Here is a 17,794-nt window from a genome sequence, read left to right as displayed (position 1 = left end):
AATTTCCTGGCTTTTGTCTTGAGATGTTGCTTTAACATTTCCAAATAAGGCTCTTTCATCATGATACCATTTATTTTGTGAAGTGCACCAGTCCTTCATGCAGCAAAACACCCCACAACATGAAGTTGCCATCCCTGTACTTCACAGTTGGGATGGTGGAAGATTCCCTGTTTTTCCTCCAAATATAACAATGGTCATTATGTCCAAACAGTTGAATTTTAGTTTTATCAGACCACAGGACATGTCTCCAACAATGTAAGTCTTTGTCCTTGTCTGCATTTGCAAACTGTAATCTGACTTTTTCAGTTTGCTTTTAGAGTAATGGCTTCTTTCTCTCTAAATTTCCTTTCAGCTCATTTTGGTACAGGACTTGTTTCACTGTGGATAATGATGCTTTGTTACCAGCTTCAGCAGCATCTTCACAAGGTCTTTTGATTTTGTTTTGGGGTTGAAATGCACATTTTGCACCAACACATGTTCATCTCTGGAACACAGAACTTGTTTCCATCCTGAGCAATATGATGGGAGGACATGGTATTTAAATACCATGGTATCCCCATGGTATTTACTTGCATAGAATTATTTGAACAGATGAACTAGAGTTCCAGCATCTTACTTATTGTGATTGTAAAGAAAACTGAAGAGATAATATTTGATCCTCAATCTGTAATGTACCAGTAATGCACCAAAACAAATTTCCTTTTGGGACAAAAATGTATATTTCATGTTTATTCTTATCTTATCACTCGAACACCAAAAGTACAAAACATGATATCTCAACAATTAATAAGATGTCCTTACAGTTCTTGGCTTGGAAGTTTTATTCTATTTTCCGACTAGATAAACACTTCGTAAACACATTTCAGCTTAATTTGGAAAGAAGTTATTCAGGGCTCCTCTAAGTTTTTCTCCTAACCTCCTGTACCACATCTCACTGTCTTGCTACCACCACCCAGACCACCATCATTATGGGCCTTTCATAATTACTGCTGTCACCCAGTGTTGTCTGACTACTGCCATCTAGTGGCCAATATACGATAACAGTACAATTCTCCTTTTTCCACAAAAAGAGAATAAATGTTGACTAATCTGAACATATTTGCCAAGCTGCAGCTTGTTCACCAAAATAAGAATAACAGAAAGACAACAAGACCCCTGAAACTACTGAATCTGTTGGAAAGCATCATGAAAAGTACACATATGTTCGAATAGAATAGAAGAAACCTTATTATCTGTCTCAACTAGTCACTGAAATTCTTCTTTGACAAGAGCTCCATCAACAGGCATTCCCAGATAATTACACAGGCACCTCAATAAATACAGAAAAAAAACACACACACAAAAAAAGGAAAGAAAGTTCTCATTTTAAAGAATTTAAAATGGATATCCCAAACGGTATAAATGATTTCTTGTAAATGATTTTGCGGGCCAGTGGAACTTTATACCTTCTGCCTGATGGGAGAAGCTGGTATGAGTGATGAAGAGGATGAGCTGGATTCTCTGTGATCAGGTTAGTCTTCCTGATCACAGAGCTCTTAAACAGTTCAAAAACAGGTGTTTGTGGTAATCCTGTAACTTTGCTGGCCTGTTTAATAATACGGGACAGTCTAGTTTTATGTTTGACTGTGAGGAAGTTATACCAGGATGAAATGTTGAAAGTGAAGATGAATTCTATTAATGATTTGTAGACCAGTGTTAAAATCTTTTTCCTAACATAAAAAAAATCTCAGTTTTCTCAGAAGGTGGAGACATTGTTGTGTCTTTCTATAGATGAAGTCTGTGTGTACATTAAATACCAAGTTTATGTTCACTTCAGTTCCCAGGTGTTTAAAAGACTCCACCTGCTCCCTCTGCTAGTCCTGGATGACATTCAGATGGAAGAGTGATGACTCTTGGCTCTATTTTTACCCCAGCAGCACAACTCCTTGGTTTTTGAGATGTTGTCATTAAACATTATTGTCAAATTGTTAACTGCATTCTGACACTGGAGTCAGTTCCATTCATGTGAGCCACCAGGGCCATGTCATATGTATATTTAAAAAGGGACATTTTTTCAGCACTAACTGAAAACAACATTGGTGATAAAACACAACCCTGACAGAACCAATTTACAAGACTTAAAAGGACCTGCTGCAGTCTGTTCTGTAAAAAAATATGAATCTATAAAGCCAGTGCTGGATGAGTCTTGAGCTATAAAAGACTTTGCAATAAGATGGTGAAATTTAGTGTTGAAAGCAGAGGAAAAGTCCATAAATAACACTTTAGCGTATGGCTGTGTCAACTCCAGATGCTTATGGTGTATAAAAGCATAATGCTGGCATCTTCCACCCCACACTTCACCTTATAGGCAAACTGGAGTGGATCCAGCCTGTCAGATACCCTCTTCTTAAGTAAGTCACATATTATTTTCTCTATACATCTGCATAACACTGATGTCAGAGCCACTTGTCTGTAGTCTGTAGATTCTTTCCATTGGTCAGGGACACAATCAAGGTCGAGAATCAGCTGGAACAGTCTGGTAATTACTCCACCCAGTTGAAAGCCATAGTCCTTCAGCACCCTCCCCCTGAGCCTGTCCGGACCAGGGGCTTTATGGCAGTTGATGTTCCTCAGGATGGAGGTCACCAGTTGCTTGCTGATTATAAGGTGAGAGTGGAGGGAGCTCAAGGTTGGACAGGTCCAGGTTGCTGGTGTGATTCTGCTGTTGAACTTGGTGAAAAACTGGCTAAGTTGGTCTGTTAGAGAGGAGGGTTCTGAGCAGTTGATCATGGCGGGTTTGGTGACTCGGCCCATCATAGTGTTCAGGCCCTGCCACGGCTCTCTTGCGTTGCCAGATGTTAGCATATTCTCCATCTTTTTCATATAGCTAATCTTAGCTAACCTGGGCCTTCTCTTGAATTCATTTTCAGCTCTTTCACCCTATGGTAGTCCGCTTGTAAAAAAAAGTATTTTTCCTTTGAAACAGGATGAGCTTTATGTCCTCCGTGACCCATTTTTATTATTTGGACAAATGGATATGAGTTTGGTGGTAATGACAGTGTCCTCACAAAATAAGATGTAGGAGTTGAGAACACCAGTTAATGTATGGAAATCACCACCATACTCATTGAAGAACAAATCCCAGTCTGTAGGCTCAAGGCAGCTTTGTAGTGCTTCTACTGCTTTTTTATTCCAGATCTTAACTGATTTTGTATTAGGATAGCTGGTTTTCAGTTCTGATCTATGTTTAGGCAATAGCAAGATCAGGTTACGATCTGACAATCCAAGAGGTGCATGGTTTTAAAATATATGCATGCAGGATGTTGCCATAACACAAATCTAACATGTTCTGCAATCTAGTGGGAATTATAACAAATAGTTCCAAGGAGGGTAAATGTGTAGTAATGTTGCATCTGTTAAAATCCTGCTGTTGCTATCGCTTTGTTTGACGGCTCTGTTGTATCTGTCAGAGATGTGCTCAGCACAAAGATTAAAATCTGGACCTGCTACATAAACAAGAATAATTGTAATTCAGGAGAATTCGCTGGGCAGAAAATGGTGTCTGAAGGACACAGTCATTAGTTCATAATGCTTGCAGCTCTGTGTCTCTCTTACAGTATAGTATAGAAAATTATTATGTTAGAAAACTGAAATACATTATTTTTTGTACACATTACAAAAAAACAACAATGAAAAAAGCTCATGTAAGTCAAATAGACAAATGTAATAACATCACTTAAAATTTTCTGTTAATCCCTAATTTAACAATGTTGATAAATATACTTTGAGAAAAGCATTTTTTCTTTAGATTTATTTTGTTAGTAATGTACTTTCTCAGTTAAGATAGTCAGACAGTAATCTTCAAGTAAAATCATAAAGTATCACAGAAGAGTTTATTGAATCAAATTTTAAACGTTTTTATATCTTGCATAAAACTAGTAAAATGGTTTTCTGATGGTCTTCTGCTCTTTGTTATGATTTAATAATGGTGCTGCATTACATTTTAACAGGCCAGTAACAATAGTTTGCTTAATAAAATAAGTTTTAACACAAGTACATTTTAATAGTGATTTTCTCACATTTCTCACATCAAATAGCTCCAACAAAATGCCTAAACAACTTCAGAAAAAAAAGCACAATTTTGCTTTCATATTGAATAAAATTACTTTATCCAGCGCCTGTATCCGCCACACTACATTTCCCACAAGTCCTTTCACTTAGAGAAATTTTGCGTCATCAACAAACATGGCGTATTAGCGAGGGTCTGGGATCCGCTACCTCTCTGATTTCTTCGATGCTTGCTACCTTTTTTCTTTGATTAAGCAGCATTTTGTTGGACAGGTATGTTGTTCAAATAATTTTATGCGTGTTTATTAAATAAAAATCAAATTATTGCATTGGAGCAAGCCTCTAAACATCAGTAATATGTGGCTCAAACTCCGGCAGAGTCTGACTTAATGTGCTGTGAGCTTTAGCTCACTGATAGGTTTGGTTTTTTGTTGTTGGCGCGTTTAGTAAGGTTTAGAGTGGTTTAATGAAGGTGTGGTAGGTTATTTACCGCACATGCTTGTTCCCTGTAGGTGTAATAATTTCAGTAATGGCAAACAGCCTGTTACCGTCTGCGTCACCGAGGCTTTCATTGACACAAAATATCAGCTGAGCTTTGCAAGACAGTAAGTTATACTAAAATTAATTTGGCTTCTTGCTACTGAAGTTTGGTCATCTAAGTTACGTTATGGTTTGTTGGATTTTTGCTATAGATTTTCGACGTTGCTGCGAACAAGCTGTTTAAAAACATACTAGTTTTGATGTAGTTGTTTACTAATGAACTACATTGTTGTAACAACTACAAGTTGTATTTACTCTGTAATTTTGGACGACATAGCAAACCACTCTACTGCCAACTTCAGCTAACATGATAAACCATGTTTTGTTTTGTTTTGTTTTTCTGTAATTTTTGTTATGCACGCGTGACATGAGTACAGTTATGAAATACTTTCCTCAACTGGCGTTACTGACAAATGTGCTTCATTTTAACTTGTACAGGGACATCTATTTGTAGTTAGACACAAATTTAGTATTTACTTTAACATATTAAAGCTTGATTTTAAAAAGTCACCTAAGGAAAACCTAAATTACTGGAAACGATATTCTTTGCACAAGTTTGAATGAAAACAGGGAGATAAAAATCAAGACTGCAAAACAAGGCTCCATTTGCCAATAATTCTTTAATGAATACATGAATCTGGCAATCATAAAGCTCATGCGCCAACAAGACCCAAACAACAAACCAAAAATAATAATTTCTGATGTTTTTGTCATTGAGGAAAGCAATAAATAATATGTGAGCGCTCTTTTTTCCTTCATCTCATTATTTTTTAACCACAACTAGTGAGAAAGATTATTAAGAGTCATTAGAACATAGCAATGTCACGGTGAGTATTTTTCCTTAAAATATGCTATAATCCAGTGCGCCGTTAACGTTGTCTCCCAGACTGAAGGGAGTTAAAGTCCAACTCAGATGTTGTTATCTAGGGAGCATTTAGCCAACCAGGAGGTCTTCAGCCAAATGTCTGACTCTTTAGAATTGTTTCAGATCTTACAAATAGACTTAAAACATACTAAATGGCTTCTTCATTTTTACCGGCTGACATCTATGCATATTTGTGTTTTGCACACAAATGTACACCGCCAACGCAGGAACCAGACCGCCACAACCTTCAAGTATTGATTCAGAGATAAAAAACTACAAATAAACAACAAGTGTTCCAACCATGCAAAGACTGTCAAGGCAAAGACCACTGTGGGCTGTCAACATCAGAGGTCACAGCATCAGCTATATATTTCAAAAAGAAGTCTTTTAACTATTCATTGATGACTCTGGAGTATCTTGGTACCAGCTGTGGTCAAAAAGTGGCATGAAATAATGGCTAAGAAATAAACTAACATGGTCTGATTTTCTCATTCATCTAGTTTGTGTTTAGTTGGTGTATGCGTATAGGAATTACGCAATTTCTGTAATCTGTTGGCGATTGTCTATTGTTCACAGCACCTACTGTTTAAAGCAGATGGAAGTAGCTATATTTTATTTTCAGCTGGTTGTCAGTGCTTCCTCTTTATATTCTAATCTAGTTTTAAATTCCTATTTTCAGGTCAAGATGTTTCGCCGGTCCAGATTTAGTGTTCGTCCTAATGTCAGTACTGTGGGGAGGACAGCAGCTGGAACATCTCAGGAGCCTCCATCAGCGAATCAGGAGGCTAGTGAGATGCCAAAAGAAGTGAAGGAGGGTAATGATGCTGCAACTGTGACCGATAAGTCTGATGTGACACCATCAGAAAACATCTCAGCTTCAGGGTGAGTGACAAATTAGTTGCAGCGTACTTTACAAACTATCTTGCAATTCGAATATAGGGAACGGCTGACCCGAATGTCGGCCAGCCATTCCCTAAGTGATCCACCGCGCGTGAGAGAAGGGGCCGGCAGAGAACGGCTGGCCGACATTAGCGTTCCTGTTTCAGGTCAGCTGTGAGCTAGATGCCGCTAACTCCGCGTAGCTCGAATATCCAACTTCCAACTTAAAACTAATTTCACTGCGATCGCAAACCAGTTTCCTACCCAGCTGCACGAGAGTGGGGGGAAGCTGTTTTGCACGTTCTGCAGTGTAATCATTGAACATAAACGCATCGACAAACACTTTGTGTCTGCAAAACATGTGAGGAGAGCTGCAGACGAGGGACAGTCCAGAAATGGTCATGAATGTCAGTTTATAAGCTATCAAAGTTCTCAAATAAAGCACCTTTTGAGAATGTCAATGTTTGTTGGCAATTGTCATATAAAACTAAATTTTAGCCTGCAACAATCACAAAAAATGCCCGCGAAATCCTGGAGGGACTGACTTTCTCTGCATGAAAATAATAATAACACATACAAAAACAGACAAAGGATTTTTACTCTAATGTTCACTTCAGTTAGTCCTGAGTTTCCACAACTCAAACTCTCAGACAAATGCTTGTCAGAGAGTTTGAGTTGTGCATACAGTCAACATGGTCACAAAAAGCTGGGCTGCATGCACCTTAGCAGATGGGTATAGATACCAAAAATTACATCACAGCAGAGTGGCTGCAGAAAGTGTGAACAGCTCTGTTTCTGCCTTAAAGCTGATCCCGGCACCTTACATAGGAAGCCCATTTCAGCCACTTGTGTTCGTGACTTTGTGCTTTCATGAGCCATACCGCGTGACCAAAGAAAAGGGTTGGAACAATAATGGACTTGTAAACTCAGAGCTTTGCTCATGGCTCAACATTTTCTTCAACACGGCAGACTTCCTCATTATTGCAGACAAGACCCTATTCATCAGTTCGTCCCCCGATCCATCTTAAAATTGCTCCTGAACAAGACTCTCAGATACTTAAACTCCTCAGAGGGAGCATTCGACCTTTGTCCAATCTGGGTTTAGGTTTTTAATTTTGGCTCCTTGTGAAAATAAGTTTAATTCCCCCTGATTTAGAAGGTCACACACAGCTTTATTAAATTAGACGATCATGTATAGTTGAAGCACCACTTATAAGTTCTGAAAAAACTCATGTGAAATCAGGCAGCAAATATGACAGTCACTTGTTTTTGTGGCAAAAAACTTAAAGCGTGTTTAGGCAAATATTTTTTTTCAGCATATATTTAATCTTTGAAGTTTTCTTTAAAATATTTTTCTTGTCCTGTTTCATGAGCTGAGTGTATTGTTACACCCCTAATAACTGCCGTTTGTATCTTGTGCAATATAAAACAACTTTTATTTGCAACTGTTTAGAGATGGCAATGACCAGAATGGGGAAGGTACAAGCTCCTCGGCATCAGTCCAGAGAAGGAAGCGGTTTTACATCAAGCCCAAGGTGGCCCCTGGTCGTCCTCCCACTCTTTCTCGGACGCCAAAATCTCCCATCAAAGCAGCCTCTGCAGCTCCTCCTGATGTCTCTGGCTCAGACACTGAGAAGCCATCAACCTCCAGCAAAGCTGCAACAACAGCAGCTCCTCGTGGTCTCCAGTCCCCAAGGCGAAGACGACTCTCTGAAGACAGCAAGCAGCTCAAAGTACAACCTAAACTTACCCCTGTGCCCTCTGAGACTGTGACTATTACTCCAGCTGAAGATGTTTGCAAACAAGCAGAAAACATTACAGACAGTCAAGTTAAAGAAGTTACCCCCAGACCCCCCGAGAGAGTACCTCCATCTCTACCAGATAAAGAAACTACAGAGATATCGGAGAAAGCCAAGACTCTGATATCATCAAAAAATGTGCTTTCAATGACTCCGTCAGCGCTCTCCTTGAGCCGACTCCTGAATGACCCATCAGATGTACAAAGACTGATGAAAGCCCAGAAGCTAAGAGAATTACTGAAACGGGAGCGATGCAAAGAAAAGGTTAGCTTGAATTACTTCCTAGTCATCATCTTCATTTTGTAAGCAATGTGAGTTTGACATGCTATTTGGATATAAATGGCAGAAATCTTATCATTTAATGTTGCAGAAACTCAAGAAAGCAAAAGCCCGTCCAAAGGAATTTACTTTAGATCCCACCAAAATGACAATGAGAGACCTTATCCATTATCTCCCATTGTCTAACCCCATGACGTAAGCATCCTGCTGTTTGGTCAAGCTTGAGGCACATTTTATTTTCACAATCAGAGGTGATGTTTTGTAGTAAATATCAAGAAAACTTTTATTTTCTTATTTATTTTTTCAGATCCAGTTTAGAGGACACTGCTCAAGAGGATGAAACTGTGATCCCACCTTCACCTTCACAGAGGAGAGAAAAGTATGTTGTTTATTTACAAAAACAACAACATTTCTATCATTTTTTTGATACTGAGCATTTTTAGCAATGATATTTTGAATTTGTAGTTTAGTGTTTTTCATTTTAAACAAATTTTGCTATACATAAAACTAACTGAAGCAACACTAGACAAGTAAGCTGAAACTATTGAATTGAAACAGTGTACACATACAGTGGCTTGCAAAAGTATTCATACCCGATTGAACTTTTCCATATTTTGTCGCATTCGAAGTGTTGATGATCAATGTGTCCCGCAATTCATATTAGTTCTCGCAGCTAGCTGCGTTCTTCAATGATGCATGAGCCAAGTGATCCACCGCTGTATGTTCATGTTAGTAAGTGTTCCTGGGCCTTGTGTTGTCAGGTGTCTGTTAATGATTTTATTAAACTTAACAAAAGCATTTTATTTATATGTAATTTACCAAATTCATTTAAATCCAGTAAATTAAACCTTAATTGGCCTCTGTGTTCTTGAGCTAAGAAAATAAAATTAAAAAATGGGACTGACTTAGTTAAAAACTAAATGAGAGTTGATGATAAAACAGTCAGAAGAATGTGATGCCCTTTTAAATAATTTTAACAGTTTATAAAAGGATGTTTACACACCAGTGCACTTCATCCTGTCATATTTTCAATATTTTTAAGGTCTCCAGAGAAAGCACAGCAAGCTGAAGTCCTTCCTGTTAGAACGAGTGTAGGAGAGGAGGAAGAGGAGGGAGATGCTGCGGCTGAGGAAGAGCAGGACGAAGCCTTGATGGTTCCTCAGGTCAAAGTGGCAGAAGATGGGTCACTGATCATTGACGAAGAAAGGTCAGCAGCACTTTTATCAAGTATTTTATTCATTATTGCCTGCCACCAAAAAGCAGCCAATAATATTTTTGCGCGTGTGTGTGTGTGTTTGTTTGTCTGTAGCATTAACAAAATATTTTATGTACCACTGTCCAGATGCTGTTGAGGGGTGGGGGGTTGTCAGATCAGGGGTTGATCAACAAAACAAAGACTTTTAGGTAAAGTTTTACCTTTAATGACAGCAATAAATTTAACATTTGAACAACAATATAAATAGTACTTAAATACAGAAAAAATAAAATAAACGGTTTTATAACATTGATGATTTATTTAAAAAATGTGCAGCTTTTCTCACTGCAGTGTATTCTTCAGGGCTGCTCAAAGAACATTTCCAGCACCTCTTAGTTTGAAAAAACACTTAAAAATATTTTATTTTGAGTGCGTTGCAACATTTTTAAATAAATGTAATTCAATAAATGGTCAATTTGTTTGCGTTGATTCTGTTAATGTAGTCTGTCTAGTTTTTCGTGTGTTATTACAAATCATACAGTTTTTAATGTTTAAGTACTGTTAGAAACAAGAAAGTCCATAAATTTGAATTTTCAGACATAACTCAATGTGAAAATTCACTTATCAAAATGTGATTATTTGTTATATTCAAAAGGGTGATATTAAAAATTAAAGCACAGGTAGCCCTTTGCACAGTAAACTACAAACACTTAAAACTTACACTCTCATAGAGAGAACATTATGAGAGTTTTGGAAAAAAAAAAAGTTAAACAGAGACACATCTTTGCTGTAATCTTGGTCATACAAATATATGTTTTTTAGTGTTAGTATTGTTTAATTCCAAGAACTATAGCAGCAGAAAAAGTAAGTCACACTGATAGAGACATTAAAACAGGCTGATCTCTTTCTGCTACCTGGAGTTTGGGCAAGTTGGATGTGTCTGTTCGCTAATGATCACAGTCTGGATGCATTAGCATTTAATACAATAATAAGTTTTAGATACAGAAGTCCCGGGGAAGCCGTGGGTGTGGCCTGGGGTGAGGGGTTTGTTGATGGCGTCTTCCCCACCCAATGTGAATTGTTCACATACAAACACGTACGGTTGTTTGTTAATTTATTACATGCCATGACCTTCATGGGGGCAGGGTTCTGTGGAGGAGGTGCTACACACACTCCTTTAATAATTCTAGGAGAAGTGCTAATATTTGTTTACACACACAGAATATGACAAGTGTAATGTAGGCCAATCATGTGACTCAAGCTTCCATGTGGTTTTCCATGAATTCAGCTGAGTGCTTTGTTTACACTGAGTGTGGACTCGCACTTCAGAATTCCATTCAGTATATCTGGAAAACAGTTGGAGTAAACACTCTTCAAACCATTTGATATAGTTTCAGAATAACCTTTTTTACGTTGTACTGAGTACCTTTGAAATTCTGATACGTCAGGTGGCAGGTGACATGGTCTTAGTTTTTATGATATTGGAGATGAGGACTTTTGTTGAATATATTTTATGATCCTGCATTTCAGTTTAACGGTGGAAGTCCAGCGAGCCAAAGGGCCAAATCCTGCTCAGGACCGAGAACCCATCTTTGAACGTGGCTCTACCACAACTTACTCAAGTTTCAGGAAAGCAAATTACACAAAACCCTGGTCCATTGAAGGTACAACTTATAAAAATAATAACAGACATTATATAACATGCAAAAATACAACTCATACTATATTTTGCTGTTATTCTTTTTATTTTTTATCAGAGACAGACATGTTCTTCCTAGCAGTTAGTATGGTGGGAACAGACTTTTCCATGATTTGTCAACTGTTTCCACACAGAGCTCGATTAGAGATAAAGGTAGGGTGAAAAATACAAATATATAATAACCTGATTAGAAAAAAATCTAAGATTTTTCCAACAAACACAAAAATGTTTAATTTCAGAACAAATTCAAAAAAGAAGAGCGAGAAAATTCCTGGAGGATTGACAAGGCTTTCAGTGAGTGTTCAGATCTTAAATTCAGCTTGTTAAAAGTGACATAATCAATGTTTAATTTGGTAATACATTAACTGATGACTTTTTTCTATAGGAGAGAGACGTAAACTGGACATAGAATACTTTTCAAAGCTGCTGGAGAAAGTTTTGGAAGTTCAGAAAGACAAAAAGAAACTCAAGTCACTCGCTGGTAAAAACACCACTAAGAAGTTAAAGACTAAGGCAAAGCGTAAGACTTCCTCGTGATTATTATTTTTTTAATTGTGTCAGTTCATCACTGTCTCATAACTGGATGTTCATCAATATTCCAGTTCTGCTCTGATTTTTGTCAATTTTGTAAATCATTTTTTAAATTGTTGTTTTCAAAGGCAAAAAAGCTGCCAAGAAGCTGAGTGATGTGGAGGAGGAAGATGAGGATCAAATTCTTGAGCTGGAGGACGGGGGTGAAAAGGAGAATGAAGACCAGTGTAATGAAGGAGGAGTTCCCGCTTCTGAGCCAAAGAAAAAATGCAAAAGAAAGAAAAACACAAAAAACTTGCCTGAAGAACCAAATGAAAAGAAAACCAAAACAGGTAAAAAATAAAAATACAATTGAGCCAAGTGTCAGAGGATTTAGCTTTTGTTTTGATAATTTTGTTTTACTTTTACAAAACAATTTATGTCGGCTGTCTTTTTGATTTGCCTTATTGGTTTCACATCTTTTTTAAAGGCCTGCAGGAAAGCAGTATTTAAAATTAAAGTGCCTGTCATCTTGCTTGCCAAAGTTAGAGATCTGTTTGCACCCAGAGGCTGTTCAGATGTGTTGTTATGAATCAGTTTTGAATCCATTTCAGGCGATTTGATTGCAAGTGGTCAGCTCTGACACCGCAGTTCACACTTGATGGTAAAATGTGTATTCCATAAAGTTTTGCGACTTGATGTAAATTACACATTTGATGTAAATATAACTGTCCCAATATGCTTTTGGCTGCATAAACTACACACTGCATGCTACAGACACCTGAAGAGTCCTGATAAAGAAGTAAACAAAGTTCTTAACAGTAAAACTTGGAGGCAACATCGGCTCAGCCTTTTTCACCCAAAGGTGGAACTTCACAGAAACGGAACAGTCTGAGCAGCAGGAATACTAATGGAGGCCGATGTGGAGCAAAGCTACTGTACATCATCCTATTTTGAAACCAAATGCAGTTAAGGAGAGTGCCTGTGGCGACCTCTAACTTTGTCTCTGTCACCCCTGAAAGGGGTGGACTCCACTTAGTAGAGCCTTACTCTGATTGGACAATGATATAGAGGCGGGACAAGTTTCTCAGACAGCTCAGTTATGTACTAAAGAACCGAATAGAAATAAAATGTCCTTTTTCTTTCTTTTGATGGGAGATCGCCTAGTTATCTGTATGGAAAAACGGCCATTGATTAACATGGTTCAGAGCCATTTGAGTCACATTTTTGTAGTTATCTCTTGATGAGCTTAATTACTTAACAGACACAATATAAAGAATAAAGAAATAAAGGCACACATACAATGATTAGTGACTTCACTAATCATTGTAGCTCTATGTCAAGGCAAAGGCTAAAGATTTTAACGTGTAAAAATTTACAACAGTGATTAACAGTGCACTGACAGCTGCCAGTTGTTTCACACAGCTTCACTGGGAATTTATCACCAGCTGTGTTTATTTAGGTAAATATAATGCAACATAACACTGCTTAGACTATGGTTCTCTGATTAACACATAACATTATAGCTTATGGTGACTACAGCAGGTCCAAAAACAATCAGAACAAAATTAAACCAAAAAGAAACAACCATACTATGTCCCAAATATACAGTCAGAATATTCCCATGGATGGATCTTAAATATCTTTAATTAGGCAGACTTTTTTTTTTACTTATGTGGGCTCACACAAGCAGAAAAAGATTAATTGTGTTCAGATTGCCAAACGCATGTGGATTAAAATGGTCCAGACAGCAAAAATGTGTTTTAATGTGCTTTTAGGGAGTTCATACCGTTTTATATTTGTTCTATCTGATCACTATCAAAGAGCTAAAAACAGTTTTACTGACTCTGAGTGACCTCTGTATGTTGGGGATGACTCAAAGCTACTAACAAACCAAAGGTTGATTACCTTTGGTAGCCATCTTGAATGAGCTTGACTTTAGAAGTTATTGGTTGTAGATGTACATCCATTGGTTTCTTTTTTGAAAGTTTCATTAAAATCTGTTCAGTCATTCATGAGGTATTTTGCCAACAGACACACACATATACACTGAGGCATTTGCACAGTAGCCTGCCTTTCATGGCAGTTTATTTTATTAAGTTTTTACTTGTGTGCTTAACTGTTGTTAATTGCTGCTAAATGTTTTGTTTTTTTTCTCAGGTGAAGCTGGCGTACCTGAAAACTCTGAGGCAGCACTTCCTGAGGATCAAACAAATTCAGACATGTAATGAAACTTCACAAATATTTTAAATCAAAGTATTTTTTTAAATAAATAAGTATTATTTTTTTATGAAGTTCAAATTCTATTTTTGTCCTTATATTCAGGCCTGAAGAGGATGTAGTCACCAAACCAGCCAAGCTCTCCCGAGGCAGAGCACCAAAGCCGCTGCTGCCTTTGGCCTCGAAGCGGGGTAAAAAGCTTCATTCTGCCACAAAAGACAAAGAAGCCACATCAGAAAAAGGGGAGGAAAGCGTGAGTGGTGAAGCCTCTAAAGAACAGGTTATTTCTCTTTCTTTAGAGCCATTAAAGCTTCCTTCACCTGGTTAATTTGCCTTACTGTGAGCTTTGCTTAAATTTTAGATGAATGAAGAGATATCAGATTTGAGCTGTGCCAACAAGAGGAAGTCTGCCAGTGATGAGATTTCTTCAGAAGAAGACGAGGCAGCTGTTAAAGCGCAGGGACCCACCAGGTGAAAGATTTCAATTTTTCACTAAAAATACTACATAAAAAACTTTTCCTATTCTTTATTTTCAAATAATTATCAACACTGCTCACTTTTGTTTATTTTTTTTTGTGTTTTGGTAGATATGGCCGAGTCCCCAAACCCATTCAGCCATTGACTTATCCTTCCAAAGAGGATCCACATTCCTCTGAATCTGAAACTACACCTGCAAAATCTAAATGCAGTGTCAAGAGAGGAAAATCATCAATGCTACAATCTGCCCAGAAGTTGAAAAAACCCAAGCTGGTCACCATTAGGTCTTCCAAGTCAGACTTCAGTGATGAAGAGAGTGAAAATGAGTTGGAGGATAGACGGATGGAAGATGAGCAGCACTTTGGATGCAGCTCCAGTAGAGATGCTGAAGCCTCTATGTTTGTACCTTCCAGTCTACACCCCTCAAATGTTGTTGTCTCCGAAGTGGATGAGACCATGGTAGAGGTAAGTAGAGCTGTTAGTTTCTTTATTATTTTCTGCACAGATACAAACCATCCATTCTTTTTTTTAATTTAATTATGTTTGCAAACATTTTGAGTTTGACGTTACTGTTTCTTTATGCACGGTTTTACATTACATGTTTTAAACCCTCCACTCCCAACCCCTTTCATTCTACACTTAGCTTGATATCTTGGACAGTATGCCTGATGTGCTGGGCATCTCCCAAGATGCACTGTGCCCTGATTCCTCTTGTCAGAAGGCACAACATGAGACAGGCACTGCTGAGCCATGTGAACATCAGTTGGACCTTCTGGTTGTAAGTGGCAGATGATTTAAAATATAGTCTAAATGTAGTTCTGGTTCCCAGTTACACCTAAAATGTTATTGTTTTTGCTGAAGGTGCTGGTGTAGATTCTCAGTCATGCAGGACATGCCCCCCCAAAAGAAATAAAGCAAAAGAAAAACAATTGGACTTCTGTGGCGGAAGACATTTTGCTATTTTGCTTCCCATCCGGGGAGCAACAAAATTAACCCCGTCCTAAACCATGTGTTTTCTGTCCAAAATATGAACATTTTGGTCCCCAAAAGAGTGTCCCTTGTCCTTGACGTGTTGGTGCACTGGTGAGTGTTGTCCTGGAGAGCTGGCTCTCTTGTGTTGAGCCATGCATTTGTGGAGAAGCTGTTTGCTTTCTCCGATATAAAGGTCTGAACATTCCTCTCTGCGCTGAACTGCATACACCACGCCACTCATTTGGGTTTGGGTGTTTTGTCCTTAGGGTGGACCAGCCTCTGTCCTTCCTAAAGACAGAGGCTGGCCATTTCAAACAGGTGCAACCTGTTAGGTTTGAAATGCACCAGGATATTGTGTTTGGAGAAAATCCTGAGTTTCTCAGATACTCTAGCATTATGAGGGATGACAATGTTTTTGCGTTTGCTCTTCTTTACCTCCCTGTTCTGTTTTGTAAGTGTGTTCTAGATTTCCTTGCTGACTTGACAAAAACCCAGTTAGGATTTTCACATGTTTAGAGAGCTTTTTTGATGTGTTTCTGTTCCTTCCATTTTGTCTTTGTGGGAACTTGTTCTGCTCAATGCTGTAGAGTTCTGATGGCAAAAAGTTTGTGTTCCAATGGGTGATGAGAGTCAAACGGAAGGTACTGGTCTATGTCCGTTAGTTTACTGTAAACCTTAATGTTGAGACTTCCATCTCTTTCCATGTGAACCAAACAGCCCAAAAAAGGCAGCTTGTTGTTAGCATACTCTCTGGTGAACTTGATATTGTTGAAAGAGTTGATGTGTCTAGTGAACATTTACACTTTCTTGGCTTGGATTTTGATTATCCTCCACATATCTGATCTAGTGGCTCTGTGTCATTCCCTTGAAAGAGTTCAGGGCTCTCCTTCTACTTCCTTCATGTAGAGATTGGCCACAATCTGTGACACAGGAGATCCCATGACATAGCCATGCTTCTGTCAAACATTATATTTGAAATAAATGGTGGAAAGTCCGAGGTCCAGCAGGGTACAAATCTGGTCTGGGTGAAACTGACCCTGGTGTTTAAATCATTATCCTGTTCAAGTTGTTTTCTGAAGATATCTTCTGCTTCTGATGTGGGTATTCAAGTGAAAATTGAAGTGACATCAAATGATCCAAGGGTTTCTCCTGGAGCCAGTTTCAAATGTTGAACTTTGTTTGCAAAATCTGCGGAGTTGTGGTGTGTTTCCAACAAGAGGAGCTAAAAGAGGAGCTAAAATGCCAGCCAGATGTTTGGAATATTATACCTCATTGAGTTTATGTTGCTGACTATGGGTCTTAGTGGTGTTTCTTTTTTGTGTATTTTGTGAAGTCCACATGGAGTGTCTTCCTCCAGATATAATGTGTGGTAAAATGATTGATTGATTACTTTGTCCTTTTCAAGTATTTGCAGGAAGTCCATTCCTGTGCTAGTTGGGGCCCTCTTCATAGTTTTATATGTGATGCTGTTGCTCAGTAATGTGTTTTTTTTTCTGGTAGAGAAATGTTGAAGATGTTCCTTTGTCAGCTGGCAAAATTGGGATGTTTAGGTCCTGGCTAGGAGATGTTATAGCTTTCTTTCCTGTGGTGTGAGATTTGAAGGAGGAGAACCAGAATTGTTCAAGTTTAAGCTTGATTGCTTGACCAGTGACTAGCTGATTTACATTTAAAAATTGTTTTGTTTTCTTGTTTGTTTTTTGTATGGGAATGCAAGAGTTAATAGAGAGAATAAAAGAGTTTGACATTTTTATAGTTTTTTGTATGTATCATAGCTAAGTGTTAATTTGCCCTATCGGCTGATTTGTCAACTTTTGAGGTTTGAGTGATTTCTCACCAGGAGTTTCACAGTCCTCGTGTTCTTGTGGGCCCCTAAGTGATAAATTATTCAAGCCTCCATGTTGTTTATTTTCTTCTGCTCGCAGTCTTTTTTGTCTGTTATGTTTTTGACACAACCTTTTTAAATAGACATGCAGGCAATAGATTGCGACAGACACCAACATTTAGCACATGTAGTATTCTTTAAAAAAAGATATTAAAAATATACTCACTGAATGGTGTTTGTATTTGTTGCTACTACTAAACAAATGTGAAAATTAAGCCATAACACTTGAGCTAATAATATATATATATATATATATATATATATATTATTGATGCCTGTCGTGGCGGCAACCCTCGAATCCGCTGGTGAACACCAGTGGTGAGGGATGCCGTCAGGCTGAAGAAGGAGTCCTATCGGGCATTTTTGGCCTGTGGGACTCCGGAAGCAGCTGACAGGTACTGGCAGTCCAAGCGGCATGCGGCTCGGGTGG

General features: G+C 38.2%; 1 protein-coding gene across 5 annotated transcripts in view; it reads left to right on the top strand.

Moving 5' to 3' along the window:
- The first annotated feature begins 4,217 nt into the window (after window positions 1-4,217).
- Window positions 4,218-17,794, top strand: part of zgc:162472 (uncharacterized protein LOC553495 homolog) — a 25,549-nt gene continuing 11,972 nt past the window's right edge. For 3 of the 5 annotated variants that reach the window (XM_017427550.3, XM_017427553.3, XM_017427549.3), the window contains exons 1-16: window positions 4,218-4,320; window positions 6,132-6,334; window positions 7,785-8,394; window positions 8,501-8,604; window positions 8,717-8,788; window positions 9,452-9,616; window positions 11,135-11,268; window positions 11,362-11,456; window positions 11,543-11,597; window positions 11,689-11,823; window positions 11,963-12,166; window positions 13,974-14,037; window positions 14,139-14,313; window positions 14,395-14,504; window positions 14,621-14,975; window positions 15,154-15,288. In XM_017427550.3, coding sequence (XP_017283039.1) covers window positions 6,138-6,334; window positions 7,785-8,394; window positions 8,501-8,604; window positions 8,717-8,788; window positions 9,452-9,616; window positions 11,135-11,268; window positions 11,362-11,456; window positions 11,543-11,597; window positions 11,689-11,823; window positions 11,963-12,166; window positions 13,974-14,037; window positions 14,139-14,313; window positions 14,395-14,504; window positions 14,621-14,975; window positions 15,154-15,288 — 2,610 coding nt within the window. In that variant the 5' untranslated portion in view covers window positions 4,218-4,320; window positions 6,132-6,137. The remainder of the gene's footprint in view (window positions 4,321-6,131; window positions 6,335-7,784; window positions 8,395-8,500; window positions 8,605-8,716; window positions 8,789-9,451; window positions 9,617-11,134; window positions 11,269-11,361; window positions 11,457-11,542; window positions 11,598-11,688; window positions 11,824-11,962; window positions 12,167-13,973; window positions 14,038-14,138; window positions 14,314-14,394; window positions 14,505-14,620; window positions 14,976-15,153; window positions 15,289-17,794) is intronic. The other 2 variants (XM_037979441.1, XM_017427554.3) reach the window with 2 other exon arrangements.

The sequence above is a fragment of the Kryptolebias marmoratus genome, linkage group LG14 (genome assembly GCF_001649575.2).
Source record: "Kryptolebias marmoratus isolate JLee-2015 linkage group LG14, ASM164957v2, whole genome shotgun sequence".
Classification (NCBI taxonomy): domain Eukaryota; kingdom Metazoa; phylum Chordata; class Actinopteri; order Cyprinodontiformes; family Rivulidae; genus Kryptolebias; species Kryptolebias marmoratus.
The sequence above is the reverse complement of the archived record's forward strand: the minus strand, read 5'-3'. Positions and strand labels throughout refer to the sequence as shown.